Below are 27,880 nucleotides of genomic sequence, written 5' to 3'. Positions count from 1 at the left end.
GTGCTGGGGGCGGAGGGAAAAGTGGGACAGCCAATGAGAATTCAGGGGGGCTGTCTTCAGCCAATAGGCAGGGCGGCCGGGGGGCCGGGCTGGGCGGCCGAGGCGGACCCTACCGCAGTGTTTGCACAGGACCGGGGAGCAGCCACTGGGGCTGGCGGGGACACACCTGGTCCCGGCCAGCGCGGCGGAGGGCATCGTGACTCCAGGCCGTACCGCGGCCCCCAACGAAGCACGTGACCCTCGTGTGGTCATAAAGGGAGAGCACAGCTTTACGGGGAGGGACCGGGTAGCGGTCTCAGTAACAGGCAGAGTGCCATAGTGTCAGTCCCTTTTCCCAAACTCCGATCAGGAAGGAAACACCCCCACCCACTCCGCTCCCATCCCCAGAAGTCCCTCAGAAGCTCTTTTCACCCAGAAGAGGACCCTGGGAAGGTGGCTCCCGCCTCACTCCTAGAGTGAAATCCTCGCAGCTCTGCCCTCGCGGGCGGAGCGGAGACGCCGCCGCTTGTCTGGTTCACGCCTGTCACACAAAGCCGCCGAGGGTCGGCTGCGCCCCTGGCAAGGCTGTAGGGCTGGGGATATTGAGTATGACAGGCGAGGTCCCTGCTTTCAGGAGCTTACATGGGGGAGAAGGGGAGGCGAGATAAACAGGTAAACACACACACACACACACACACACACACACACACACACACACACCACACACGGTAAGCACGGTAATTTCAGACAACGATTTTTATGAAAACATGAAACGGGGTAAGGGGGTGGGGCTGCTTTCCCTGGGGCCTTCAGTGGGGTGGGCAGGGAACAAGCCTTTCTCTCCCCAGGGCTCGGCGTCAGTCAACCTAGCTGACGCTCTGGCCTTTGGCGAAGCGCTCTAAGGCCGGGATGCTCCGATGTTATTCAAAAAGAGCCGTGCGAGCGCCAGCCAGGCCCTGGAGGATGGAGTTGCGGCCAATGGGCTCGATAGGCCGATGGGCTCCGTAGACGGGTGAGGGGTGCTCCTCCCAGCCCAGCCCTGGACGCCGGGCTCCGCGCCCGCCAGCGCTGCTCCCTCCCAGCGCGGAGACGCCGCGCCCGGCCGGGCCAGCCGGGGACGGTGGCGGAGAGCACGGAGAGTAATTAGGCAATTAGCGACGTGTTGTTAAAAGGTAATTAACGGGGAAAAGTTTGCCCTAGGCAGGATTTGAGGTCTCTGAGTGGGACAACTGTAAGAACAGAGAAGGCACGAACGGTGCCGGCGCCGCGATCCGTCCGTCCGTGGCAGCCAAAAGTGCCAGATATGCTAACTATTGAAAGATGCGCGGGTAGCTCACGCCTGTAATCCCAGCACTTTGAGAGGCCGAGGCGGGTGGATCACTTGAGGTCAGGAGTTCGAGACCAGCCTGACCAACATGGTGAAACCCCGTCTCCACTAAAAATACAAAATTAGCTGGGCGTGGTGGCCTATGCCTGTAATCCCAGCTACTCGGCAGGCTGAGGCAGGAGAATCGCGTGAAAGCGGGAAGCGGAGGTTTCAGTGAGCCGAGATTGGGCCATTGCACTCTAGCCTGGGCAACAAGAGAGAAACTCCGTCTAAAAAAAAAAAAAAAAAAAAGATGGGGGAGAGGAGGAGAGAGATAGATACAGAGAGAAACAGAGACATGGCGCGGGGAGGGAGGAGGGACAGAGATGGAGGGGAAGAGAGAGAGGGTGAGAGAGAGAAACAGAGAGAATTAATCTTTAGAAGAGTTTGCAGAGTCCAGTTGAATGGCCTCCACTTAACAACCCCAGGTCCTCAATTATACAATAGCCCTTGCCCACACCTTTCAGCCTAGCCCCAAGTGTCCCTTTGGGCGAAGCTGGGGCAACTGTAGCCAATGGATAGAGAAAAGAAAAAAGAGGCACAATATGGGCTGAACTTGGTCGGTGACCGCTGGCCAAGCCCAGGCAACTCTGGTCCTACCAGTCTGAGCAGCATTGGCCCTCCTGCCTTTTCTGCAGCTGTGGGCAGAAATTCTCCAAGAGATCCCTTTCTATGGGACCCACCAGATGTTCAGAGTGAGAGCTGCCCCCAAGGACACAGCTGTGGTTTTCAGTCCAGCTGAAGAAGTTCTGTAGTTGAATGCTATGGGACTGGGATAGAAAGGACCCAGCATTGACATATAGTCCACAGAGGGGGCCTTCAATGGGGAGAAACACCACAAAAGGGTTCCCCAACTTGAAGGGCCTTGCTTTGCTCCATCTCCAGTCTCCAGCACGGTAGTCAGATGTAAGAAACTCTGAGTAAACGTTTGTGGATCTGTGGCTGAAATAGTGTTTTTGTTTTTGTTTTTTGAGATAGCCTCACTCCTAGGCTGGAGTGCAGTGGTGTGATCTTGGCTCACTGCAACCTCTGCCTCCCAGGTTCAAGCGATTTTCGTGCCTCAGCCTCCTGAGTAGCTGGGATTACAGGCGCGTGCCATCAAGCCTGGCTAATTTTTGTATTTTTAGTAGAGACGGGGTTTCACCATGTTGGCCAGGCTGGTCTCAAACTCCTGAACTCAGGTGATCCGCCTGCCTTAGCCTCCCAAAGTGCTGGAATTACAGGCATGAGCCACCGTGCCCGGCCTGGTGAAATAGTCTTTAGGGTCAAGCGTAAGCCCCAGTTTTCTCCTTCTCTGAGACTTCATGGGCTGGAATCCACTTGGAAGTTGGGAGGCTAAGGTTGAAAATCCAAAAGAAGTTGGCTGATCTCTTCGAGAACCTAGGACTGGGTGGTTAGGTCTTCTGTGCTGCTGACAACAGAGTATGACCTTGCACAAATGCTTTCCTTTTACTGGGCGTCAGTTTCCCCTGCTTATGGGTTTAAACCTTTGTGAGTCTAACACTTTATAACACTTTATACTCCTTACAAAACTCTCTTCTGGGCTGGGCACAAGTGACTCATGCCTGTAATCCCAGGACTTTGGGAGGCCGAGGTGGGCAGATCACAAGGTCAGGAGTTTGAGACCAGCCTGGCTAATATGGTGAAACCCTGTCTCTACTAAAAATACACAAATTAGCCTGGTGTGGTGGCAGGCGTCTGTAATCCCAGCTACTCAAGAGGCTGAGGCAGGAGAATCGCCTGAACCTGGGAGGCGGAGGTTTCAGTGAGCCGAAATCGCGCCACTGCACTCTAGCCCGGGCGACAAAGCGAGACTCTGTCTCAAAAAAACAACTCTCTTCTGAAAACTAACGGTGAAGTAGTCAGGAGCAGGGGAATGTTTACCCCATCTTACAGATGAAGAATGTATTGTTAGCAAAGCCAGCTCACATTCCATCCATTTTCAGGTAGAGAGAGATAGCAAGAAAAGCAAATTGATAATCATAATACCAGCGCAGAGCTCAAAAGAGAAGTTTTAGACAAGTCTGAGGTGGTATCACTGTGTGGTTCCCACAAGACTTTGGAGGACAATTACTGTCTAACTCTGAAGTCCTTTCATGGTGCTGGGCCATTGCAACTTACCTATTCCCTTGCTTCTGAGAAGGCCAACGTTACCCCAGGAGTGTGTGTGTGTTGGCGGGGGGTCTCTCTGGCCTTGTTTCTGAAGAGGTAACTCTCATCTGGGCAGAGCAGGCAGGTGGCAAAAGTAGGAAAAATAGCTGCCTTCTGCTTTTTCTTTTTAAAAAAGGGTTTAAGTGATAGAGAATAAAGCCTGTTGCCATGGTTATATAAACATGGATAAATATTTCTGGGCTGAGGATGGGGGCTGGGGGACGTGATTCATTTTTGCTGAAGAGGAATCAGATGGCTCAGCCTCCTCCCTTCCACCCCCGCCCCTCTGAAACTCAGCCTGGAGGAAGGATGAGGTTATCTCATTCAAAAATAAATAATAAAGAAATCAAAGGTCTTGAGATTGGTTGTGAACATACCTGCTTAACGCTGTTCAGAGCTGGGGTGGAACCCTCAGAAGGTACGTAGCCATTTGCCCTCCAGTGGTCGGTACTTTACCTGACAGAAAGGGTGCAGCTCCTGGAAACTGTGTCCAGTGCTGTCAACTCTTGGGACTTGTCTGCCTAACCTAGCTAGGGAGGGTGGCCCCCTTTGTCCCATTGCCAGAGCCTGAAGCTCCTGGCACCTGTCAATGCACTCAAATGAAGAGGCAGAACCAGTTGTGTCCCAAGGGAGCTCAGATCCTACATTAAATAATGGAAACACCACCATTCTCCTGGCTCCAGATCCTATGGCACCCACCTGGAGGTCCCTATCCACCAGGTTCTAGCCAGCTCTGGAAGACATACCCGAGTGAGGCAGTGTCCAGCTTCTCACCTCCACTGGAAACAGGAGAGCTGGACAGCACATCCTGGTGCAAGGAGAGAGATATGTGGTCACATACCAGTCTGGAAACCTCATCATAACATCACCCTTCCAAGGGCAGGGACCCTATCCCCAGTGCCCTCATTCCTTGCCCCCGACTGTGGCTGCCAGCAACTATTATCCCAATCCCATCACCCACCACAGGCTGCCTGATCATCAACAGGAAAGGCTGACCCTAGAGATAAACACATGCTGTTGGAATGTGTTCAGATATCACTGCGGAACTGTTTCTCTCTAGGGAGAGGACCTTGCCTGACAGGCTGGCCCAGAGGTGCTGAGCAGAGACTGTGTACGTGTCTGTGTGGGAACACATTGGGATGGTAGGGGAGGAACTGGACTGAGGCCCAGCTATTCTTGAAAGAATCCAACTCCTAGCTTTCATGACATCTTCCTTTGTCCACCTTAGACAGAAGACTGGCCTCCTCTGACCCTTATAATTCCAATACCAGGAGGGACAGCTGAGAGGATGAAGCAGCCTGTGTGTTGGGGAACTCTCTCAGTTCCAAAAGAACTAATCACTTTGGGTTTTAATTAAAAATAAAAAAACCCTTTGGAATGGGTGGAGGAATCAAAGACTGTAGTCATAAAAAGCTCCATGAACTTTGGGTGTCTTCAAACAAAGGTTGTCATTCTCTTACAGACGGAGCTACTCAACCCAAAAAGGTTGGTCTGTATGGTGACAGAATGTGGTCTCCCAGTTTTTAGCACAGCACTCATTCAGCTATTCTACTCTTCAGAAAGCAGGAGGGATGTGCCCTAAAGTGGATTATTGAAACGATGAAAGCCACTGAAGAAGTGAGTTCTGATGTTCCACATCCACAGAATTGCCATCACTCTTTTTTTTTTTTCTTTTTTTGAGACAGTGTCCTGCTCTGTCGCCCAGGCTGGAGTAAGTGGCATGATCTCGGCTCACTGCAACCTCCACCTCCTGGGTTCAAGCGATTCTCCTGCCTCAGCCTCCTGAGTAGCTGGGACTACACGTGTGCGGACTACAGGTGTGTGCCACTATGCCCAGCTAATTTTTGTATTTTTAGTAGAGACGGGGTTTCACCATATTGGCCAGACTGGTCTCAAACTCCTGACCTCGTGGTCTGCCTGCCTCATACTTTTACCCATAGTGCTAACTTAGACCACCACTCTCACAACCTTTACTTCTTTATAAAGTCACTGGGCTTCAAGATCAGGCTATCAATTATAGAGATGCTGAAACTTTTTAGAGAGGGACTGAAGGAAAGTGATGGAAAAAGAAATAGCAATATGGTATTCTGAGTAAACTTCATGTATGAATGGCTCCCAGGCGGTCTCATCTGAACAGTTTTCAAGTGCAAAATTAGATTTGTCCAAATAATGAACAGGTAGTCTGTGGGCTGATACTCACTTCTATATGGAATAATTTGGAGCTATGGGCTTGGTGCTTATGGTGCCTAAGCAAAGATCTCATTGCTACTTGGGAAGAAAGTATTTCCATTTTGCAAACATTTACTGGAAAGGCAAGCAAATATTTATATATATATATATATACACACACACACACACATATATACACAGATATATATATACACACATATATACACATATATTTTTTGAGACAGGGTCTCACTCTGTCAACCAGGTGGAGTGCAGTGGTGTGATCACGGCTCAATGTACCCTTGAGCTCCCTTGGCTCAGGTGATCCTCCCACCTAAGCTGCCAAAGTAGCTGGGACTACAGGCACATGCCACCATGCCCAGTAATTTTTTTTTTTTTGTAGAGACAGGGTTTCGCCATGTTGCCCAGGTTGGTCTTGAACTCCTGAGCTCAAGCAATCTGCTCACCTCAGCCTCCCGAAGTGCTGGGATTACAGGCGTGAGCCACCATGCTGGGCCAGGAAAAGCAAATACTTTTGAACTATGAAGAACACGTGAAGAATGCCAGGGCACAGCTAAGGGAAATATGGTATTTGTGCAAACTAATGCTGGTGGATGCAAACTGTACCAGGAAGGAAAATGGCTCATACCCAGGACTCTCCTGGGACATTCTGTAACATCTGATACTCCAGAGGCCCAGTGCTGGCTGCCCTGTAACCTTACCATGGCCTGGAACTCAGAGCAAAGGCTCATTTTATCAGATACCACTTGGCCATCTCCACTAGCTAGCTGTAAGTAAGGACCAGTGGTTGGCAGCTTGCCAGGGAGTGACATGTTAGCAAGAGGGAAAGAAAAGCCACCTGCTTCTCCTCCTGAGACCATGGGGTGAGGAAAAAAAGAGGCCACATCTCAGGTTTGGCTATCTGCATATTTACTTCCACCAGGCTGGCTCTTAAGTCTCTTCTGTTGTTTTTCAGAAGCCAGAGAATTCTCGTAGCTCTGATTAGACATCAACCTGGGGCATGCTAAACATTTCAGCCTGGACACCCTGAGAAGAGCCAGTGCCATTGGTGACAGCTGCTGCTGTGAGGGCTTTTGCTTGGCCAGAGAGGCAGGACCCTCTCCCTGGCATTTTGAGGAGCAGTGCTGGGTGGGCAGTGACTGCACTAGCAACAGTCTATACCAAGAGAAGGCCTCAAATTCCCAGAGAAGAAAGGCAGTGAGGCCAAGAAACGCTGCCACCGCTTAACAAGTGAAGACGCATACTGGAGAATAGGAGCTGAACATGCGAAGGAGTTTGCTTTACTGCCTTCTCTCCTAGCATTGGACAGATCTTCTCTGCTGTGATTATTCTCCATGAATCATCATCCACAGAAAGTGACTGAGGCAACAGAGAGTGAATAATGAATCCTTCAAATAGTCTTTTGTGTTTCTGCCTGGAGAGTTTTGGAAATAACTTGCATCTTAATCTTTCCAACTTAGAATCATAGAATTTGGGAGCTGAAAAGGACCTTCATCAGGGCATGTGGCCTCATAGAAAGACTGGAAGAAAAGATTTGTGGGTATGAGCCTCTGGTTCATCACTAAAAATAGGCCTGGTCTAACATATATTGGAGGCTTTCCTTGTGTCAGGTACTCATTTATTCTTCTCAAAACTTGGGAGGTAGGTGCTGCTATTCCTCTGTTCTGCAGAAGAGGAAGAGAGATGAGGAGACAGTAGATCACTAGAGGGCACCGTGAGGGGTGTGCTGGAACCATCACGTGGAACTGGCCCTGGTTCCAGAATCCACATCCTCTTGGTCATTCCACTCCCTCATCAAGTGGCTTTGGACAAGTAATTTAAGTTCTTTGGATCTCAGTTTTCTCCTCCGTGATCTCTAAAGTTTTAAAATTACTAACAGTCTGCATCTGCCACCCAAGCATGTGATTTTACAAGTCAGAAAAGTGTAGCGCAGAAATGTTAAGTGACTTGCCCTAGGTCACCCAGGTTGCTAAGGGCAGAATCAGCACAGAAACCCAGGCCCAGTGACCACTGCCCCCAGGCAAGACCTCCTTCCCTTCCACTGCACTTTGGCAGGTATTCTAGGGGAATCCAACTCCTTGCCTTAGAGGAGACCTGTTCAATGATATCAGATAGACTGGAGATGTTACGTTTTGGTGTGGCCAGTCATAACACCAGGATGAGCTTAGGAGGCTGGTCATATTTGTCTATCTAAGCACCTCCAACCTATCTATCTGTCTGCTGAGTTTGTCTATCTTTCTCAGATTATGCATAGTGATCAAACCCCGCCTGGTGACCGCAGGGAAAGAGCATGACTGGTGTGTTACATCTATGCACGCCCCCTGGTGGTATTTCCAGTTGTTTGTCCTCTTTATGCAAATGTTGCCACCTTGTGCCAGCTCTCTCACCCAGCTTCCTTCATGATGACAGTGGTTGCAATTCTGCTCCTCTCTCTGCCTTCCCCGTCCTTGGCTCCCCATGTCCAGAATCTGATCATTTACTGGTGTGCACCCTGGGATGTGATGTGTGCTTTGGGAGGAGACAGGGCCCAATAGTATCTCAGCTGTGCTCTGGTAATCAGTGTGCACCACATTACAAGCATCCTCATCCCAGTATCCTCCCTATTGAAAAAGAGATGGGAAAGGGGTGGATGTGTCAATAAACACACATTGAAGGCATCTGAAATAGAACAAGAACATCCTGGGTGAGGCATTATTCACCATGTGTATACATATATGTGTGTGAGAGTGTGTGTGTGTGTGTGTGTGTGTGTGTGTGGTTCAGACAGTCTGAAATGAGCTCTCACCCACTGGTGAGTGGAAAATTAGCTTTGGCAGGTGGAGAACTGGGTGACAGGTGAGGAAGCCAGCAGGGTATCAGTGTTATCCTTCTACTATTGCTGTTTCTGGTGTTGCTAACAATATCTCTCCCACCTCTCCCTGTTCCATGAAATGTAATTAGGTAGAGTAGAAATGACTTGGAAGGGCTTGGGCATGTGGGAGAGTAATGTGAAGATGTTACAATGGCCTTGTGACCTTGTAAGTGAGCCATGTGCTTGCAGGTGGGCTGCGCTAGGCCAGTTGGGAATTAGCATTTTCCTGACGTCCCATGAAGCAAGCTGGGTGGTTTACATTTCTAGTGGGTGGAAGAAAAGATGGCACTCCAGGGACTAAGTCCTAGGAAATTCTGCCATCTGGCACAATGTTGGAGGCAGTGTGTGCCAGGACCGGGAGGGCAGGAAATCTGGGTTCTTGGGCTGGCTCTAGATTGGCCCTGTAATCTCTAATGCCTCAGTTTCTCTAACTGTAAAGTGGCACAGATAATCCCACTGCTACCTTCTTGTGAAGGTAAAGTATGCAAAGGCCCTCTGAAATGTCGAGAGCACAGTTCTAAATGTGAGGCTTGCCTGCCAAAGGAATTTGCCAGGCCTACTGGGAGGCAGCAGTTTGCTTCTGTGTCAGTTTCTATAGTCTGTGCTCAGACAGGTACTTAAGCATCTCACATCCATAAATCTCACCTCCTATCTATAGTCAGCAAATAAGAAAAAGGGCAGGCTGATACTCTGCCTCTGTCTGATCTTCTTACCAATCCTACCCTCGCCTCCCCTCCCCCTGACCTGATGGGATGATCTTGCTGCTCTCCCTCATCTGCTCTGGGCCTGTCAGTTTAATTTAACAAGGTTCTGGGAGAGGTTTGATTTAATCAAACCAGTTGCTGTATCCATCCTGCTCAGAGGTCCCTCAGTGTCACCACCGAGGCTCAGATTAGACAGTGACAATTACTTCTTCTTTCCTAGCTATTGCCTCCCCCCTCCCTTTCACTCCCTGGAGGGAACAAGGGGGCAGACCAATCTCTTGGGACCTAAGAATAGATGCGGGAGGATCAAAGGAGGGAAACAGGCTCTGGCCTGAGAAAGCCCCTCTCCACGCCTTACATGGCCTTGTTTAAAGCTGAGCAACAGCTCAAAGGGTGGAGGGAACAGAAAATGTGAGCAAAGCTGCCTTGCAAAGGCTCAAGGCTGCCTGAGGACAGAGCTGTGCCATCACTGATGGCCCCACAGAGATAAAACCAGTCTCCCTTATTGTCAGGAAACTGGGGTGGAGGGTGGGTAGAGAAGTAAGATAGCTGCATGCTCTATGTACACCAGACCACAAGCATTTATTTCCAGGTTCTCAGCCTGGATTCTGGGGTCTCCGGAGCTGGGAGACAACCACAACAACAGGAAGGTGAAGCCCCATCCATCTGAGCTTCTGTGGCTCTGTTGTTGGTGTGGAAGCTGCAGTGACAAGAGGAGATGCCACCTGAGCCAGGGGTTCAGGGGTGGCTGCGTGGGTGTAACTATGCTGTGTGTGTTGGGGTGTGTGTGTGTGTGTGTGCACACTAGGGAGCCAAAGCAGGGGAGTCTCTGGTGCAGAGAGTTCAGAATTCCAGAGCAAATCTCTTTTGTTGTCATTTAACCCTTTCATTTCCCTCTCTTTTCAGGAAGTGGGTGCTCAGCACCTCTTGTTCTCCTGAGCGGCTCAGAGAAGAGACAAAGGCCTCTTGAAGGGGAGCCCTTACTTAGGGTGATAGAAATTCTTTTTCTTTTTGCTCCTTTGTGCCACATTCTTCCATCGGTCGGCAGGCAACTGACAGGTGTACCCGTCCCTGAGCCCCATTCAGAGTCCCCCTCCCTACCATTTGTCTCTCACCCAGATATCTAGCAGACACCACCATCCACAGGAGCTGAATATGATTAGCAGAAACCCTTCCTGACAGCTCCAAAGAGGATCCCTCAAATGCATATTCTATTGAGTGCATCTCATTGCTGCTGACAGCCGCTTTATCAATTAAATTCCACATTCCCAGTCTTCAGAGATGCCATGAACCTCCCTGCCTAATAAATCATAGGCCCCCAGTTATTGTTAAATGTCCCATCAGTCTCTAATAAACTCCCTGCCAAAAGGGGCAGGTTATTTATTATGCTGCCTGGACAAGAATAAATTGGGCCCCTTTCTCAAAAGGAGAAGAGCAAACATGCCACCTTCCTCCCTAAAGACTGAGGCAGTGGTGTTAAATGGGACAATTAATCAATGTGGGCCTTGCGCAGAGAGGAATCTGGTCTGAAGCCTGAGGGAGGATCACCTGGGGTTCTCTTCCGAAAGCCAATCAGGCAATCCCCATGGTGGGGGCTGGCTGTGTAGTGGGCATGGGCTCAGGCTTTTGCTACTTCTCCCTCTTTCCTAATTCCTGAGGCTAGTCACCCCATAAGCCATGAGACACATGTAAAAATGGGAATTTTCCATGTTGGGAGGTAGCCAGCTAGGATTGAGCAGGGTCATGAAATAATACATTCTATCCAGAAGGGCAGAAGTTGTTTCTTGATAAACTTGATACAACATAAGTTTATAGATGGTGCCAGTTCACTGAACAGATGGCTCAAGAATATAACAATGAAAGTACCCATGGCTAGGCAGAGCAACTAGGAAGCATAAGCTAGTTGTGCTTTGCTGGATAAGCAGCATGTACATAGGGGTGGCACTGGCACCTGGAAAGCAGTGTACCAACACCTAAAGTCCTAGGAACTGCTAGGTCTAAGAAACAGTGTGTGTTGTGGGCCTTTCCATTACTTGCCTCATATTAGATCCCAAACCTAGGTGATGCTCCAAAGTCTGCAAGTTAAGATCCAAACTGCTCGGCTTTGCCATTACCCAAGCCCCAAGTTACATTTCCAACTGTATTTATCTTTACTGCTAAATAACACTACCCTCCTTTGGAAGAGCATAACACACTCATTTTATATTCCTTATGGTGGCAGATGAGGTGCTCCTTAATATAGGGCCAGTATATCTCTGCATCCTCATGTCCGGGTCATTTTTGCCATACCTGCCTCCACTCACAGTAAAAGACTTAACTTCCCTAAACAACTATGGCTTTCATGCTTCCACGCCTCTACACAAACTGTTCTCTGTGCCTAGAATATCTTTCTGAGACTTGTCTGCCTGGTGAGCTCTCTTTGTACTCCCACTGCCTGATGAACGCCTTATTCAGGATAAGCTCAGGGTATCAGCCCCCACTGCTTCACAGGACTTGAGCTTTGTCTCCTGGTGCTGCTGTCTTGGCAGAAGTGCTAGACTCCAGGAATTAGGTAAACAATGATCTTGTATGTGCAGTTGTTTTATCATACTTCCATATATACTTTAAGCAACTTTGATTTGGGGTGTGGAGGAGAAGGACATAGAGAATAAAGCTATTGCTCTTTGAATACCAAAAGCTGTTTTCCTCAATTTCTCAGAAGTTCTCACTCTCTCCCACATGACAGCCACACTTTGAACAACTAAGGCCCTGAAAAAATGTCAGTACTGCATATGATTTTACACCAGCTTGTGCTACTTGCATATTTCATGCTTGATCATTTCCCCAGCTGGGCTGTCAACTCTTTTAGGACAGAGGATAGAAAGAGCCTAGACTTTGCTGTCAAATAGATCTGAGTTCCAATCCCAGTTATGAGCTCTGTGACTTTGAGCAGATTACTAATCTTCTTCTGAGGAGTTACTTGAGGGCAGCATCTCCTTTGGCATCTGACACATAGAAGGCTTTTAGGATAAAGTCCAGACACCAACCTGGCCTACACTTCACTCTCCTGCCTCATCAAAGCTTACTGTCCCATTTGCATTCTAAGCTCTTTTAGAATGTGCTATGGTGGTCCTCACCTCCAGATCTCCATTTTCCCCTCCTCTGTCACAAGGCCAACTTCAATTCATTTTTCAGACTTACCGTAGCTCTCACTAATGCTAGGAAGATGTGGCAGAGATTGTTAGTTGCCTCCAATGTCCTTTCCCCCTTCCTCTATAGTAATGGACCTCCTCTCAAATCAGTGTATAGCTGGGCACGTGACTGTCCAGAAAAATGACATTTCCCAGATTTTTTTTTTTCTTTGCAAGAAGGTATAACTTTATGGCTAAGTTCTTTCCAAGAAATGCCAGGTAGTGTGGCAGCTTTTGAGAACATTTCTTAAAAGGACTGCTGGCATGATGACCATTACCATTTCTACTTTCTATTTTGAGTCTTCCTCCTTCCTGCTGGCTGCAATGCAAACATGATGACTGGAACTACAGCAAGTGTTTGGGGACCAAGGCAGAAGCCTGGGTGATTGGGATCTTTGTGGACCAGGGCTGTTTATCAGTCCTGCTTCCAGAATTCTCTACAAGGGCAAAATGAACTTCTATCTTGGGGAGGTAAACTCCTGTTTTGGGGTCTTACTTTCAATCAAACCTAATCTTGACGGCTAAGTCTTTCTTGGCTCTCCGCATCTGATTACCTCCTTGACTTCAGTAGCACCCTGCACTTTATACAGCAAATGAGGCCACCTGTTTGTGTGCATCTGTCTCCCTGAGTGCAGAGGCTCTGTTTGTTTTGTTCCATTTTTGTATCTCTAGCACTTGGCTGGTTTATAGAAGGTGTTCAGGAAATTTTTGTTGAATGATTAGAGATGTTTTGTAGATTGAATGCAAATAATAATATTGCCTACCTTGTGTTGCTTTGAGGGTCAAATGAGAAAAAGTGGCTTTAAAATCTTCAGTTTTCTTCCCTTCTTTCCACATTCCCCCACCGATCCTCACACCCAGGGTGGGCCACCTTACACTATGCCTTCCTTTATACTGTTTTCTTTTTCTTTTTTTTTTTCTTTTGAGACGGAGTCTCGCTCTGTTGCCCAGGCTAGAGTGCAGTGGTGTGATCTCGGCTCACTGCAAGCTCTGCCTCCCCAGTTCACGCCATTCTCCTGCCTCAGCCTACCGAGTACCTGGGACTACAGGGGCCCGCCACCACACCCGGCTAATTTTTTGTATTTTTTTTCTAGTAGAGACGGGGTTTCACTGTGTTAGCCAGGATGTTCTTGATCTCCTGACCTTGTGATCCGCCCACCTCGGCCTCCCAAAGTGTTGGGATCGCAGGCGTGAGCCACCGCGCCCGGCCTGTTTTCTTTTCCTCTGGGTTCAGAAGCCTCCAGTGCAAAATGATTGGACGAGATCATTTGAATCTTAACACCCATTCTGAGTCTAAGTGTCACTCTCACCTCTTCAGTTCATAGAAATCTCTCCCTCCTCTAGCTCCCTGGAAAGGCTCTCCGGGTAGATGGAACAGCAAATACAAAGGTACTGAGGTGTTACAAGTCATGGAGAATAAAGCATCTGGGCTAGTTTGGTCTGGTTGGAGGAGGTAGATGGGCTGCTCTGTCAGAGAAGAGACAGGGATCCCACTGTTATTTATCCTGGGGGAGGCTGGGAGACAGACACAATCTAGCCCATTTCTGTATGTGTTATGCTCACACCTTACCTAGTTATTAAATGATTTCTTGCTTTTGTGCAAGAGATCTTTATAGCACTAAGAATTATGGTCAACAACACTGTTATAACTTTTGACTAGTGAGAAAAAAAAATTGAGTTATTCACCATGGTTCCCAATAACATTACTCAATTATTTGTGTCTGTAAAACATCATAAACAACAAATGCAGTAACAGAATGCCTATAAAACTATAAATGTTTTCTGGAAATGTACTTTTTGCTTTTCTTGGGATAATCCTGTGTTTCTTCAGCAGTGATTGGTGTGAGTTCTACAGAACCGCTGCTATGTGCATGGAGACCCAGAAAAGATTTTTGAGCAAGGTGTCAGCCATTCAATGTTTATTGGGTCCACCAGGTGCTTGGTGCTGGCCTGGAGGGCCTAGGATGACAAAATTACTGTCCTTGAGAAGCTCACAGTTTATTTAATGTGAGGCACATACAAGTTACCAAGCAAATACAACATAAGAGCCAGACTGGAATTATTTATAGTGTGATGTGAGACCCTGGGGTGGGGAATAAAAAAGGGTGTCAAAAGGAGCAGGATCTGGAGCTGGACCCAAACAACCTAAGATGTCCACTTAAGAAAGATCACTCCAGCACCTGTGAGGTACATGGCTGGGACAGAGAAGAAACTCTGGCCAGAGAAACCATTCAGGAGGTTTTTCCAAGTTAGGATGATAAAGGGATCTAAAATATAGGGCAGATGCTATGGAGACTGAAGAAGAATGGATGAAATATTTGGAGGCAAAATTACTTGTGCTTGGTAAATTGTTAGAAAGTGGCGAAGGAGTCAAGAATAATTCCCAGGTTTGTGGTCTGGGGATTAGGCAGATAAAAGAGGTGAGGGCACTAAGAGGAAGGCTGGGACCTTTAGTGCCATCTCCTCCATCAGTCTCCATTCCTTCAAACGGATAGTTGACATTTTCTCAATGTTTTGCAAATTTCCAGGCAAAATAAACCTTCAGGACCACCTTCCAACAGGATTACCATGTCAAAACCCCTCCTATATCATATGGAATCTAGACCATCACTGTGTGTGTGTGTGTCAACGGGGTAGGGACAATGACTAGCATTATAATCTATGGACAAAGTTGGGCTTGGTTGCAGAATATATTTAAGTTTGGTATTCTTTGTATTTTTAAAAATTTACTTTTTAAGAATTTGAGACAGGGTCTCTGCATGTTGCCCAGGCTGGCAACTCCTGGCCTCAAGCGATCCTCCCGCCTCAGCCTCCCAGGAAGCTGGGATCACAGGTGCGAGCCACCCCACACAACTAAATTTGGAATTATGAATATGGCTGAATATGGCTGAGGTCCAGAAATATTTAAATTTGGCATGATGACTACGAGTTTGTTATGGGATCTCAATCATTTGATAAATATTGAACATTTCCTATATGTCAGATTGTTTTTCCCACTAGGGATGCAGAGAACAAGACGGGATAGGTCCTTGTCCTCATAGAGTGTGGGAGACAGGCAGTAGACATATAATTTCAGTTAGGTATAAGTATCATAAAGAAAAAATAAGGCAAAACAAAAGAAGAGAGTGCTGGGAAAGGCCAAGGAGCAGAGAGGATGATAGAGCTGTCTTAGGGTGTTCAAGACCTCTTTGAAAACGAAGAGCTCTTTGAAAAGGTGATATTTGAGCAGAAGTCCACAGTAAGGAAAAGTGGCAGAGACTGCTAGCTGCCTACGCATGAAATGATGGGGGAAGGAGCAATACAGAAGGCATGTAACATTTGACAGTCTATTAGGCATCCCAGGGGAGGTGCTGCGGAGGCGGATGCATGGAGGCAGATGGATGCACACATCTAGAGTTTAAAGGGAGATCTGAGGCGGAGATATGAACTTCGGAGCTGTTAGTCCAGTTCCAGGTTCCAATTCAACGTACTTTCATCAGAGCTCACTGTGCGCCAGGGACTTGCTAGGGGATGGGGACCCGGAGATAAATGGGGTTGCACAGCAGACGGATACACCAGCCAATGTGGTAAACCCTTGGGTCCGGCTACGTTCTGGGCGCACTCTGCCAGCACAGAGGAGCAGCGAGTCAGCGTGCGGAGCGGGTAGCGTTGGGGAAGAGGTGGCTGCGGAGCGAGACACGCCGGCGGAACGGAAAACGGAAGCACGGGGCGGGGGCGTGACGCACCGGGCGCATCACAAAGAACGCCGAGAGGGCGGTGGCGCCGGGGACACGGCTGGGCGGCTCCGCCCAGAAGAGGGCCGAGAGGCGGGGCGGTGCCCCCACCGCGGGCCCGCGGCGCCCTCTGCAGGCCACAGGCAGCGACTCACCAGTTGCCTCATCTTTCCTCTGCTCCCTCTTGCTGCTTTCCTCAGGCCACATTTTTCGTGTGTCTGGGCAGTCTCTCAGCCTTCGACTCCCGTCCCTTTCTTCCACTTCCAGGCCGGGCGTGTTAGTGTCTTCTCGGGAAAACTGCCAATAAAGTTTTTCCTCTTCTCGCTCCCAAGATCCCCGCCTCTCCTTAAGCACCGCGAGATCTGACGGCGCGGCTACCATGGCGGCGGCGTTTGAAGCCCCGGGAGCCTTAGCGGCAGTAGCGACTGCTATGCCGGCTGAGCATGTGGCCGTGCAGGTCCCGGCCCCAGAGCCAACACCCAGGCCTATGAGGAGCCTGCGGACCGCTCAGGATCTCAGCAGCCCGCGGACCCGCACGGGGGATGTGCTGTTGGCGGAGCCGGCCGACTTCGAGTCACTGCTGCTTTCGCGGCCGGTGCTGGAGGGGCTGCGGGCGGCCGGCTTCGAGAGGCCCTCGCCGGTGCAGCTCAAGGCCATCCCGCTGGGGCGCTGCGGGCTCGGTGAGAGCGGAGGCCCGGGAGAGGTCGGGGGGTGGGGCGGGAGAAGGGGGACCGAGGGGCGGCGGCGGCCAGGCCCGCGCCGCAGCTCGGGAAGAGCCCTCGGTCGGCCCCCGGAGCAGGGCCCGGCCTCGGGCTAGGCGCTACGCTCAGTTAACTTATTTGTAAAACTAAGGTGTACTATTGAACTTGAAGATAGTTAAGACCTTTTTTTAAGCACTGACAAATGGTTCTAAGTTTGAGAAGATAAACGGTAAACGTTCAGGGACTAGGCGTGTTATACGTTTTTGAGAATCAACTAAAAATGAAGGTGCCAACTAGGGGAATCTCAGGAGACCCTTCTAGTTTTCTGATTCCATGTTAGCCCCTAAGTTGCTTCAGTGAGTGCTGGCTAGTGATAATTGTTTTTTTTCCTTCGCAGATTTAATTGTTCAAGCTAAATCTGGCACCGGGAAAACCTGTGTGTTCTCCACCATAGCTTTGGACTCTCTCGTTCTTGAAAACTTAAGTACCCAGGTGAGTTAGCTGAGAGGACCAGAGGAGGATGTGTTATGTGGACTTTACCACAGGTCAGATGAAATACCAGTAGCTCCTCAGAGCTGGAAGTGAATTTGATGAATGATTAAGTGGTGGTGGTGGTGAAATTTGGAATTTTCTATGTGTACCTTATTTAAATAGAATAAAGCTACCATATGTGTCAATTTTGTCACTACTTGGTAGTGCAGACAGGGATTCTTTTACTTACTGACTAGATTAATGTGAGACTTAACATTTGACTTGATTCATGGTAATGTAGTGCTCTGGCTATTGTTGGTAACTGCAGGGTTTTTTTTTTTTTGAGACGGTGTCGCTCTGTCACCTAGGCTGGAGTGCAGTGGCGGATCATTGCTCACTGCAACCTTGAACTTCTGGGCTCCAGTGATCCTCCCACCCATCTTCCTAAGTAGTTGGGACTACAGGTGTGTGCCACCACACCTGGCTACTTTTTGTGTTTTTTGTAGAGATGGGGTCTCTTCAGTGTTGCACAGACCAGCCTCGGACTCCTGGGTTCAAGCAATCCTCCCACCTTTGCCTCCCAAAGTACTGGGATTACAGGCATGAGCCACCACACCCGGTATGCAGGTGGTTCTTAAAGCTCTGTAAATATATCATATTGATCTCCCACCTTCTAGGTTGTCTTAGAGTGTTTCTAAGATTGCCTTACCCAAATTAGCAGGAAATTTGAGTTTGGGGATCATTTCTTCAACAAAGATTTGTTGAGTCCATATTATGTATAAACAGTATGCCAGGCATTGGGGGTTCAAAGATGAATTAGATGTGATTCTCATAGCCTTACTTTGTAATTTAGTTGTTATGGCAGACTGTATTTCAAGTTCTCAGGCATTGGTATATCTGATGATGAATCTTCAGCAGTGGTTTTTAACCCAGATATACATGTTCATCACCTGGGAAGCTTTTTGAGTCCATCTTATATCTACCAAATCCTAGTTGATGTTGCACATTGGAAATCCTCCTACTTCCCAAGAACCTAAGTTAGTCTAATTGTAGACTAAGATGTATTTGAGATTTTGGCTTCTGACAATTTGACAGCAGATAAAATGCTGAAATCCTGGAAAAGTTTCATAAATTCATTTTTTTTTTTGAGACCAAGTCTCACTCTGTTGCCCAGGCTGGATGGAGTGCAGCGGCACAATCTTGGCTCACTGCAACCTCTGCCTCCCAGGTTCAAGTGATTCTCCTGCCGCAGCCTCCCGAGTAGCTAGGATTACAAGTGTGTACACCACACGCCCGGCTAATTTTTTTGTATTTTTAGTAGAGACGGTGTTTCGCCATGTCGGCCAGGCTGGTCTCAAACTCCTGACCTCAGGTAATCCGCCCGCCTCAGCCTCCCAACATGCTGGGATCACAAGTGTGAGCCACCATGCCCAGCAAATTCATATTTTTAATTTCAGATCTTTGGATTATGAAAGTTACATTATTCTGTGTGTGTGTATCAAAGTAATACATATTCATTTTTAGAAATAGGGAAAATTCAGAAAAATTAGGACGTACCAGAAAACAAAATCTGTAATCTCACTACCTAGAGAGAAACTGCTATTAACAGTTTTGGCATATTTTCTCCTAGTCCTTTTTTTTTTTTTTTCCATCAATTTTTTCTTCTTGTAGTTAAGAGCACAAAGTTTTGTTTTCTCCTCCTCCAGTAGTTACATTGCAAAGTTTTTACCATGACTCTCGAGGTCTTTTGTGATCTAGCCCCTGGAGCTAGATCTCTGACCTCCTTTACTTTCCCCTGAATTCTGTCATGTGGGCCTTCTTTTTCTTCCTCAAATACACCAAGAACACTGCCATCTTATGGCCTTTGCATTTGCTGTTTCCTCTTGGTGAAAACGCTTCCCCAGGGGTCATATAGCCAGCTCTACTCTATGCCGTACATGTAGGTCTCTGCTCAAGTGTTACCTCCTTTGAGGAGGTTTCATGATCACCTCATTTAAAATGACTCCTTTTTTCCTTGTTTGATTTTTTTATGATACTTTTCATTACCTGTCATTACTTATTTTTGTTTATTGTATATATTCTTATCCAAGAATGAAAGTACCATGAGGGCAAAGACTTTGTACTGTTAACTGTTGATTCCCCGGCAACTAGTATGTTGCCTAGCACAGAGTAGGTTCTTACTTAATATTTGTTGAATGAATGAATGGAATACAGTCAGCTCTCCCTATCTTCAGGTTCTATATCAGCTGATTCAGCCAACTGTGGATCAAAATACTCGGGGGCGGGGTGGAGGAACAATAAAAAATAATACAACAATCAAAAGATACAAACAAAAATAACGGTGTAACCATTTACATAGCATTTAAATTGTATTAGGTATTATAAGTAATCTAGAGATGGTTTAAAATATGTGGGAGGATGTACATAGGTAATATACAGATATATGCAATTTTATGTAACAGACTTGAGCATCTGCCAGTTTTGGTATCTGGGGGCTTCCTGGAACCAATCCCCTGTGGATACCAAGGGATAACTGTATCTTACCTTATCAATAAAAACTCATTTGAAATGATCATTTAAATGAAATATAGTGTGTCATGTAATGAATATACCAGTCCCCTATGTATTTATTCCTCTGACTCAAAGGTGTAATTTATGGTTTTTTTTTAGATTTTGATCTTGGCACCTACAAGAGAAATCGCTGTACAGATACATTCTGTTATTACAGCCATTGGAATAAAAATGGAAGGCTTAGAGTGTCATGTCTTTATTGGAGGGACCCCATTATCACAAGACAAAACCAGACTTAAAAAGTGTCATATTGCTGTTGGATCTCCTGGTAAGATAATGCCTGTTGGTAACCAGAGCTTTTAAGGAACTACATACACACTTTTAATATAACAATAAAGATATATGGGAGTCTTTGATAACTGTGATAATTATTTTGATTAGAAATGAAGAGCATTAGACCAGTGAGATTTAGGTACATGACTGGTTTACCAGTGGAATTTATGAAATCTCCATTCCTAAGTATGTTTGAGAAGAGGAGAAATGCAGTGACTTTCAGGAGGCCCTTCTAAGCCATGGATTGGGATTATTCTTTGGCTTCTCTATTCTATTTGGTCGTGAATCACTCAGAATCAGAATCTTGCATTCAGCGCTTTAGGTCTTTTGATAGAAGTGGTGTTTATTTACTGGTGATGAAACGTGAGGGGAAGACAATGAGTGTAGTCAAGATCAGAGCTCCAGATTTCTAATTTGTGGTTTAGTGTGTACATGCATAATGAGAGTTGAATCAGGAAATTCCACAGAACAACCTGTAGAGTAATAAGTAGAGTAACAATATTGGCTGAGATTTACACAAGTTTGGTACATCATAAATATTTCAATTTTTTTTTTAATTAGGCAGAATTAAGCAACTCATAGAACTTGACTACTTGAACCCAGGCAGTATACGCCTCTTTATTCTTGATGAAGCAGATAAGCTTTTAGAAGAAGGCAGCTTCCAGGAGCAAATAAAGTAAGAAAAATAACTAACTTGACTATTAAAACACTGTTCCAAAGTATCTATCTTTAGCTTTTCCGAGTGGTGATTACTGTCTGAATAATTTACATGGTATCTGTTTTTATTCTGCAGTTGGATTTATTCTTCCTTGCCTGCCAGTAAACAGATGCTGGCAGTATCAGCTACTTACCCCGAATTTTTGGCTAATGCTTTGACAAAGTACATGAGAGATCCCACTTTTGTAAGACTGAATTCCAGTGATCCAAGTCTCATAGGTATGTACAGCTTTTAGGTACTTATATTATTGGTTTATTTGTGATATTCTGGAGCTTTCCCATGCCTAGTTTTGTCTTGCTGTTTCATGGTTACCATTAGCATATATGTTTGTTTTAACTGATAGCTCTTCTTTGTAGGTTTGAAGCAGTATTACAAAGTTGTCAATTCGTACCCTTTGGCACATAAGGTTTTTGAGGAAAAGACTCAGCATTTACAGGAACTGTTCAGCAGAATTCCATTTAATCAAGCGTTAGTCTTTTCTAATTTGCACAGCAGGTATGTAACTTCAAAGGTCATCTGGGGAACTTGTGAAATAAAAGGATAGTCGTGGGGCAATATTTGTAAATTTGTAACCATTTATGTTATATTTCATAGAGCACAACATTTGGCTGATATCCTTTCTTCTAAAGGCTTTCCTGCCGAGTGCATTTCAGGTAAGTTCATATCTTACTTTAATCTTTATTTAGTATACTGACTTGAAGCCTCCAAAGTCAGGAGGAAGAAATACCACTTTATGAGTTGTCTTGAGAGTGTGAAATTATCTTGTATCTTTTAGAGTAAAGGAATTTTCAGGCTTATTTTTCACTGGAATTTGATATGTCAATATCATTCTATTTTTAAGGAGTAACTTGGTATATAGTAAAAAGTTAGAAAACTAGTGTTCAGAGAGACATAATTTTATTAGAATCTCTCTTATAGCCACATATAACTTAATTCTGTAAAACCAAGTTTGTCTGTGTTGTGTTAAGATAAAAATATTTTTTCTTCAGAATTTTTTTTTTTAATAATCGTTGTTAAAATGCTGGAGATTGCTAACTGAATTGACTGTTTTATGGTTTTGTGGAAGGCAAAAGTGATTGAGTTCTTGCCACAAAGTTAAATGATTACTGCTGACATAATAATGAAAGAGTCGAAGGATTTTTTGATTAGTGAGATCCTTTTTAGAGTTTTGTTTGGTGTCAGCTTAGTTTTTAACCTGTTGTCATGAGCTTGTTTAGTTATGGTATATCATGAGGTACTGGGGAGACTATTTCCTAATGAACCAATATTTTAACTGTAGATCACACTTTAACACCAAATTATAAACAGCTGATTAAAGCATTTTTATTTTCCTAAGAATTGCTATTTATACTTCATATGTAACTTTGCAAATAGAGTGTTATATATTCAGGCATGGCCCGATCACTATGTAAGATTGATTTTTGAATTTCAAGTTGATTGCCTAAACCATAGTTTAAAAGATTTCAACTTTGGATCTTAACCTAGATTTGCACAGAAGGACAGAATTAACTGTGGTTGGTGTATTAAAAGTATTAAGACTGGGTGTTATGCTTTTTACTTTTTGTGGATTTGATAAATATGTATTAGCTTAGTTGTTTTTATGTGACTTTCTTTTGGGGTCCTTTTAGGCAATATGAATCAGAATCAGCGTCTTGATGCTATGGCTAAACTGAAGCAGTTTCATTGCAGAGTCCTCATTTCCACAGATTTGGTAAATTTCCTATTCAGTTTGGGTGACTAATTCATCTTGACATATGTTCTATTATCAGATGTACAGATTTCATATATTATTTTATGTAGGTGTATCTAACAAGAATACCAGAAGATAATTATCTTTCCAGTGCTGAGGAAAATACTTTCTTAAAAATGTCTTTAATATGTTTATCTTTGTCCTTGAAATTAGTCATTAGGAATGAATTTCCTTTTCCTCTGCTCCTCAGTATTCTGTTCTTAATTTGGCTCTTGGCTATACTGGAAGAATATAATATGCATTGGTAGCCATGCTGTACAGTTAATGCAAACAAATAATTGCTATCTTCTTCAATTCAAGACTTCTCGTGGGATTGATGCTGAGAAGGTGAATCTGGTTGTAAATCTGGATGTACCATTGGATTGGGAGACATACATGCATCGGATTGGGAGAGCTGGCCGTTTTGGTAAAAGAAAAAAAAAAGTTTGAGTGCTTTCTTTAAGGGGAGGGATCTATAATGTGACAGGTGGGCTTTGAATATTATTTTTGTGACAATGATTTACTACCTAACATTCTCTCTGCTTTAGGTACATTGGGGCTGACAGTGACCTACTGTTGCCGGGGAGAGGAAGAAAATATGATGATGAGAATTGCCCAGAAATGTAATATCAACCTTCTCCCTTTACCAGGTACATTTCATCTGTTTCGTTATTTCAAAATAATTAAAGTGGTGATAAGCATAATAAAAATAATAATAGCTAACAGAGTGCTTATGATGTGCTGGGTACTGTTCCCAGTCCTGTATGTACGTTAACTCATTTACTTCTCACCACACTCCTGTGAGGTGTGTGCAATTGTTTTGTAGATGAAGATATTTAGACATAGGGTAAGTAAAGGTGTTACAGCTAGTAAGTAGCAGGGAGAGGAGTGCAAGCTAACCACTGGCACATGAAAAATGAGAGCTGGCTAGGCGCAGTGGCTCACGCCTGTAATCCCAGCACTTTGGGAGGCTAGGACAGGTGGATCACCTGAGGTCAGGAGTTCAAGACGAGCCTGGTCAATGTGGTGAAACCTCTTCTCTACTAAAAATACAAAAATTAGCTGGGCGTGGTGGCGGATCCCTGTAATCCTAACTACTCGGGAGGCTGAGGCAGGAGAATCGCTTGAACCCAGGAGGTGGAGGTTGCAGTGAGCTGAAATCAAGCCATTGCACTCCATCCTGGGCAACAAGAGTGAAACTCTGTCTCAAAAAAAAAAAAAGAAAGAAAAATGAGAGCTATATTAGCTCTGTTTTATTAGTTAGTGGCTTTGCAATTTGATTTTATTCTTTGATACAAGGGGGGATATTTTACCTATTAAATTGCTGTGAAGGTAATACTTGCCATATTCTCCTTTGTCACCATGTGGAAGGAACAGCATCTTTAATTTGAATACTATTTTGAAAAATTGGAGTGAAATGTTTTCTTTTGATTTCAGTTCAGTCATTTGTTCTGCTTCTTTTTAAGTGCCCTCTTGGAAACAATGCATGTTTAAAACTAGTAATGATCTCTTAAAAACAAAAAATTCTAAAAAACCCTTGAGTGGAAATATGGTATGTTTGATGTGCATGTTATACAGAAAATGTGCACTATAAATAGTGTATATTCAAATATAGATGTATGTCTATATAGAAAAATACACATATAGGTCACGCCTATAATCCCAGCACTTTGGGAGGCTGAGGTGGGCAGATCACGAGGTCAGGAGATCAAGACCATCCTGGCTAACACGCTGAAACCCCGTCTCTACTAAAAAAAAAAATACAAAAAATTAGCCAGGCGTGGTGGTGGGCGCCTGTAGTCCCAGCTACTCGGAAGGCTGAGGCCAGAGAATGGCATGAACCTGGGAGGTGGAGCTTGCAGTGAGCCGAGATCCGCCATTGCACTCCAGCCTGGGCGAAAGTGCGAGACTCAGTCTCAAAAAAAAAAAGAAAAATACACATATAGTATATACATGACCTTGCAGAATATGGGATATGTAGTTATTGAATAAATATAATTGAGAATTGTACCGATTTTATATTTAATTATTTTACAAAGCTAGATTAAGCACAGATCTGGGAGTTCTATGTATTCTAGTAGATCGGGTTAGTAATAACTCATTTTATGATCTTTTGCAAATCTCTGTAATTGCTGTAAGCTTAGAGTCCTGATTTGCAAAGTACTTCAGAGTAAATGATCTTTAGGCTCCATGTCAGTTCTAAAACTGTCAGTTCTTTCTGTGTATAAGTCTATTCATAGTCTGATGTGGGAAAAAAAATTGAAAATTGGTAGAAGAGGGTTAAGACTTCCTGTAGGATTCCGTATCATAGCATCTAGTGATAAAAATTGCCTTTGGATACTGGAAAATGATATATTTGGATCTTTATATATTGTTAACAGGGCCCTGAAATCATGAGAAAATGATATTCATGCTGTTAGGTCTACATTGGACTGGGAACTTGTGTAACAACAGATGTTCAGATGAGTTTCCTGGGGCAGAACTAGGAGGGAAATTGGCCTGTATTATAGGACTAGGCAAGCAAGGGATATCAACTGAGTAGGAATGAGAGTTTTAATCATAGAGTGTGTTCAGCAAAGGATCAAGAGACTTCACTGAAGTATCCAGACCTGTGGGATTTATAGATAACATGGAGCATAAATAGCAACAACAGGCAAGATCTTTGTAAAGCAGGGGCTTGATATATCTTGTCTGCCTAAGACAAAAATTGATCACACTTTGAAAGGTCTGAGTGCTGGAAGCAAATTGTCACACCTGGATGGAATAGAAAATTTAGAGGGTTGAAGCCAGCAAATTTTTTAAAAATTAGAAATGCCATTTCTAATTTTCATAGTCACAGATCTTTTCATAGTCATCTAGTTTTTTTCCCCTATAGAGGTTTTCTCTCTATTGTTAAGGGCAGTGATTTCTCCCTGTTGGAATATTGAGTGACAGATTTAGTTGGGTGTACAGAGTTGCAGTTGTAATATTTCCTAGTTGATAAGCTTTGGGGAGCACAGTCCATTTTCTAATATCTTGTTTTGCTGTCAGAAGTATTGAGATAAAGGGGAGGGGCTGTGGAGAGGGAGGAGAGAAAAGATAGGAGAATTGCTGCAGACTTGTACATTACTCCTCGAGTAAGCTCTTTTTCTAGTGAGGGTGAGGGGAGATAGTGCTTGTGAGTATGGGATGGGTCTTACATATTTCTTAGGCACATTTCTTTATTAGAGGATTGCTTCAGTCTTTAAAAATATTAACCTATCTATTAAACATCTTAGTATATTTGCATATTCTGTTTCTTAAATGTATTTGATCATAGAAAACTTTATGAAATCATTCAGAAAACAGTGGTCTAGAGTAGCTTGAGAATTTTAATACATTTTTCTTCCTTTTTATGTAGATCCCATTCCTTCTGGTCTGATGGAAGAATGTGTGGATTGGGATGTGGAGGTTAAAGCTGCTGTGCATACATGTGGCATAGCAAGTGTACCTAACCAACCCCTAAAAAAGCAAATTCAGAAAATAGAGAGAACCCTTCAAATTCAGAAAGCTCATGGTGACCACATGGCTTCCTCTAGAAATAATTCTGTATCTGGACTATCAGTCAAATCAAAAAATAATACCAAACAAAAGCTTCCTGTGAAAAGCCACTCAGAGTGTGGAATCATAGAAAAAGCAACATCACCAAAAGAACTGGGCTGTGACAGGCAATCTGAAGAGCAAATGAAGAATTCTGTTCAGACTCCCGTTGAAAACTCCACCAACAGTCAGCACCAGGTCAAAGAAGCTTTACCTGTGTCACTCCCCCAGATTCCTTGTCTGTCTTCCTTTAAAATCCATCAGCCATACACGTTGACTTTTGCTGAATTGGTAGAGGATTATGAACATTATATTAAAGAAGGGTTAGAGAAACCTGTGGAAATCATCAGGCACTACACAGGTCCTGGGGATCAGACTGTGGATCCTCAAAATGGTTTTGTGAGAAATAAAGTTACTGAACAGAGAGTCCGTGTATTGGCAAGTAGTAGCCAATCTGGAGACTCTGAGAGTGACAGTGATTCTTACAGCTCAAGAACCTCTTCCCAGAGCAAAGGAAATAAGTCGTACTTGGAAGGCTCTTCTGATAATCAGCTGAAAGACTCTGAATCTACTCCTGTGGATGATCATATTTCTTTGGAACAACCACCAAATGGAAGTGACACCCCCAATCCAGAGGAATATCAAGAATCACCTGGAATCCAGATCAAGACAAGACATAAAGAGGGGGCTAACCAGAGAGCTAAGCAGAGCCGGAGAAACCTACCCAGGCGGTCTTCCTTCAGATTGCAGACTGAAGACCAGGAAGATGGTTGGTATGACTGTCATAGGGAAACACATCTGAGTTTTTCTGATACCTATCAGGATTATGAGGAGTACTGGAGAGCTTACTACAGGGCATGGCAAGAATATTATGCTGCTGCTTCTCATTCATATTATTGGAATGCTCAGAGACATCCAAGTTGGATGGCAGCTTATCACATGAATACCATTTATCTACAAGAAATGATGCATGGTAACCAGTGATTATAGGATATACCTGAGACCATCAGGAACTGTCAACAAATGATACCTTTGGATATCCATCCTCCTCGACTTATAGTACAGTGGTGTATAGTGGCATTTCTGATAAACTTGAAAAGACTTGAGGCTTTCCACTGGGACACATCCATTTTTTCAGATTGTTTTGATTTAGGCTAGGTATATTATCTTCATTTTTAAGAGTTTTTTTAAGAAACTTCATCAGATTCTTGAAAGATAATTTTTGGGACATAGAGCTGATGCCATTTTCTATAAAATCTTCCCAAAAGAAACATTTAAAAAGATGACATATATACCACTGCTTACTTAATAAAAGCAATAGATTTGAGCAGTAATACTAGTTTGCTGTGGAGTTCTTTACAAAGGGCTTAGGCTGCATTTCCTTCTGTAGAGATGCATTCTTGTAGAAATTTGTAGCATGGTAGATCAGAAAATCCTCTTAGGTTTAGGCAGGAAGGAATATTTAAACATTGCTTTAGATTTTCCTAAAGGTATTTGATTTGATCTGTTTGCTTCCAGTAAAAATATTTGTTTTTAGTAAAAACAAATTTAAATATATTTACATGTTTATTGTTTATCTTTTGAATGTCTCTTGAGGCTGTGAAAGCTGTCCACATTTTTGCTGTGTATTAAATAGCTGGGGGTCATCAGTGGCTGTCTTATTTTTGTTGCTCAGATGGAGGAGCAGCTCTTAATCTTTACTGGTTCTTGGATCCTTTTATGAATCAGCTGATAG

General features: G+C 44.7%; 2 protein-coding genes across 4 annotated transcripts; one reads left to right on the top strand and one right to left on the bottom strand.

The window, feature by feature from the left end:
- Nucleotides 1-5,905: 5,905 nt before the first annotated feature.
- LOC116467947 (MAPK-interacting and spindle-stabilizing protein-like) lies at nucleotides 5,906-16,505 on the bottom strand. The gene is made up of 4 exons (XM_058439737.1): nucleotides 16,367-16,505; nucleotides 15,882-16,274; nucleotides 13,722-13,878; nucleotides 5,906-8,286 (listed from the first exon to the last, which is right to left on the bottom strand). The coding sequence occupies exons 1-4, from the start codon at nucleotides 16,503-16,505 to the stop codon at nucleotides 8,163-8,165; spliced, it is 813 nt and encodes a 270-aa protein (XP_058295720.1). The 3' UTR covers nucleotides 5,906-8,162.
- DDX20 (DEAD-box helicase 20) lies at nucleotides 16,173-27,479 on the top strand. Of its 3 annotated transcripts, none has more exons than XM_032155013.2 (11): nucleotides 16,173-16,804; nucleotides 17,223-17,317; nucleotides 19,967-20,135; nucleotides 20,702-20,816; nucleotides 20,934-21,076; nucleotides 21,215-21,353; nucleotides 21,453-21,511; nucleotides 22,487-22,569; nucleotides 22,909-23,014; nucleotides 23,136-23,237; nucleotides 25,967-27,479. In XM_032155013.2, exons 1-11 carry the CDS (start codon nucleotides 16,504-16,506, stop codon nucleotides 27,127-27,129), a joined length of 2,475 nt encoding a protein of 824 aa, XP_032010904.1. In that variant the 5' UTR covers nucleotides 16,173-16,503; the 3' UTR covers nucleotides 27,130-27,479. The 3 variants fall into 3 exon arrangements, with proteins under 3 accessions (XP_032010904.1, XP_058295448.1, XP_058295447.1); XM_058439465.1 differs by lacking the exon at nucleotides 16,173-16,804 and adding an exon at nucleotides 16,931-17,054; XM_058439464.1 differs by lacking the exon at nucleotides 16,173-16,804 and adding an exon at nucleotides 16,963-17,111.
- Nucleotides 27,480-27,880: the final 401 nt, after the last annotated feature.

This window comes from Hylobates moloch, unplaced genomic scaffold, assembly GCF_009828535.3.
Source record: "Hylobates moloch isolate HMO894 unplaced genomic scaffold, HMol_V3 SCAFFOLD_5, whole genome shotgun sequence".
NCBI lineage: Eukaryota > Metazoa > Chordata > Mammalia > Primates > Hylobatidae > Hylobates > Hylobates moloch.
Note: the sequence above shows the minus strand (reverse complement) of the source record. Positions and strands in the feature narration are given on the sequence as shown.

Bases quoted from the DNA above. Each gene is read 5' to 3' on its own strand.
- DDX20 (XM_032155013.2), top strand. From the start codon at position 16,504: ATGGCGGCGGCGTTTGAAGCCCCGGGAGCCTTAGCGGCAGTAGCGACT. The intron at 17,318-19,966 runs GTGAGTTAGCTG...GTTTTTTTTTAG, and splicing joins TTGAAAACTTAAGTACCCAG to ATTTTGATCTTGGCACCTAC. The intron at 22,570-22,908 runs GTAAATTTCCTA...CTTCAATTCAAG, and splicing joins TCCTCATTTCCACAGATTTG to ACTTCTCGTGGGATTGATGC.
- LOC116467947 (XM_058439737.1), bottom strand. From the start codon at position 16,505: ATGGTAGCCGCGCCGTCAGATCTCGCGGTGCTTAAGGAGAGGCGGGGA. The intron at 13,879-15,881 runs GTACGTTGAATT...CTTCTCTGACAG, and splicing joins CACAGTGAGCTCTGATGAAA to AGCAGCCCATCTACCTCCTC. The intron at 8,287-13,721 runs GTGAGAGTGACA...CTTTTTCAATAG, and splicing joins GATTTCTATGAACTGAAGAG to GGAGGATACTGGGATGAGGA.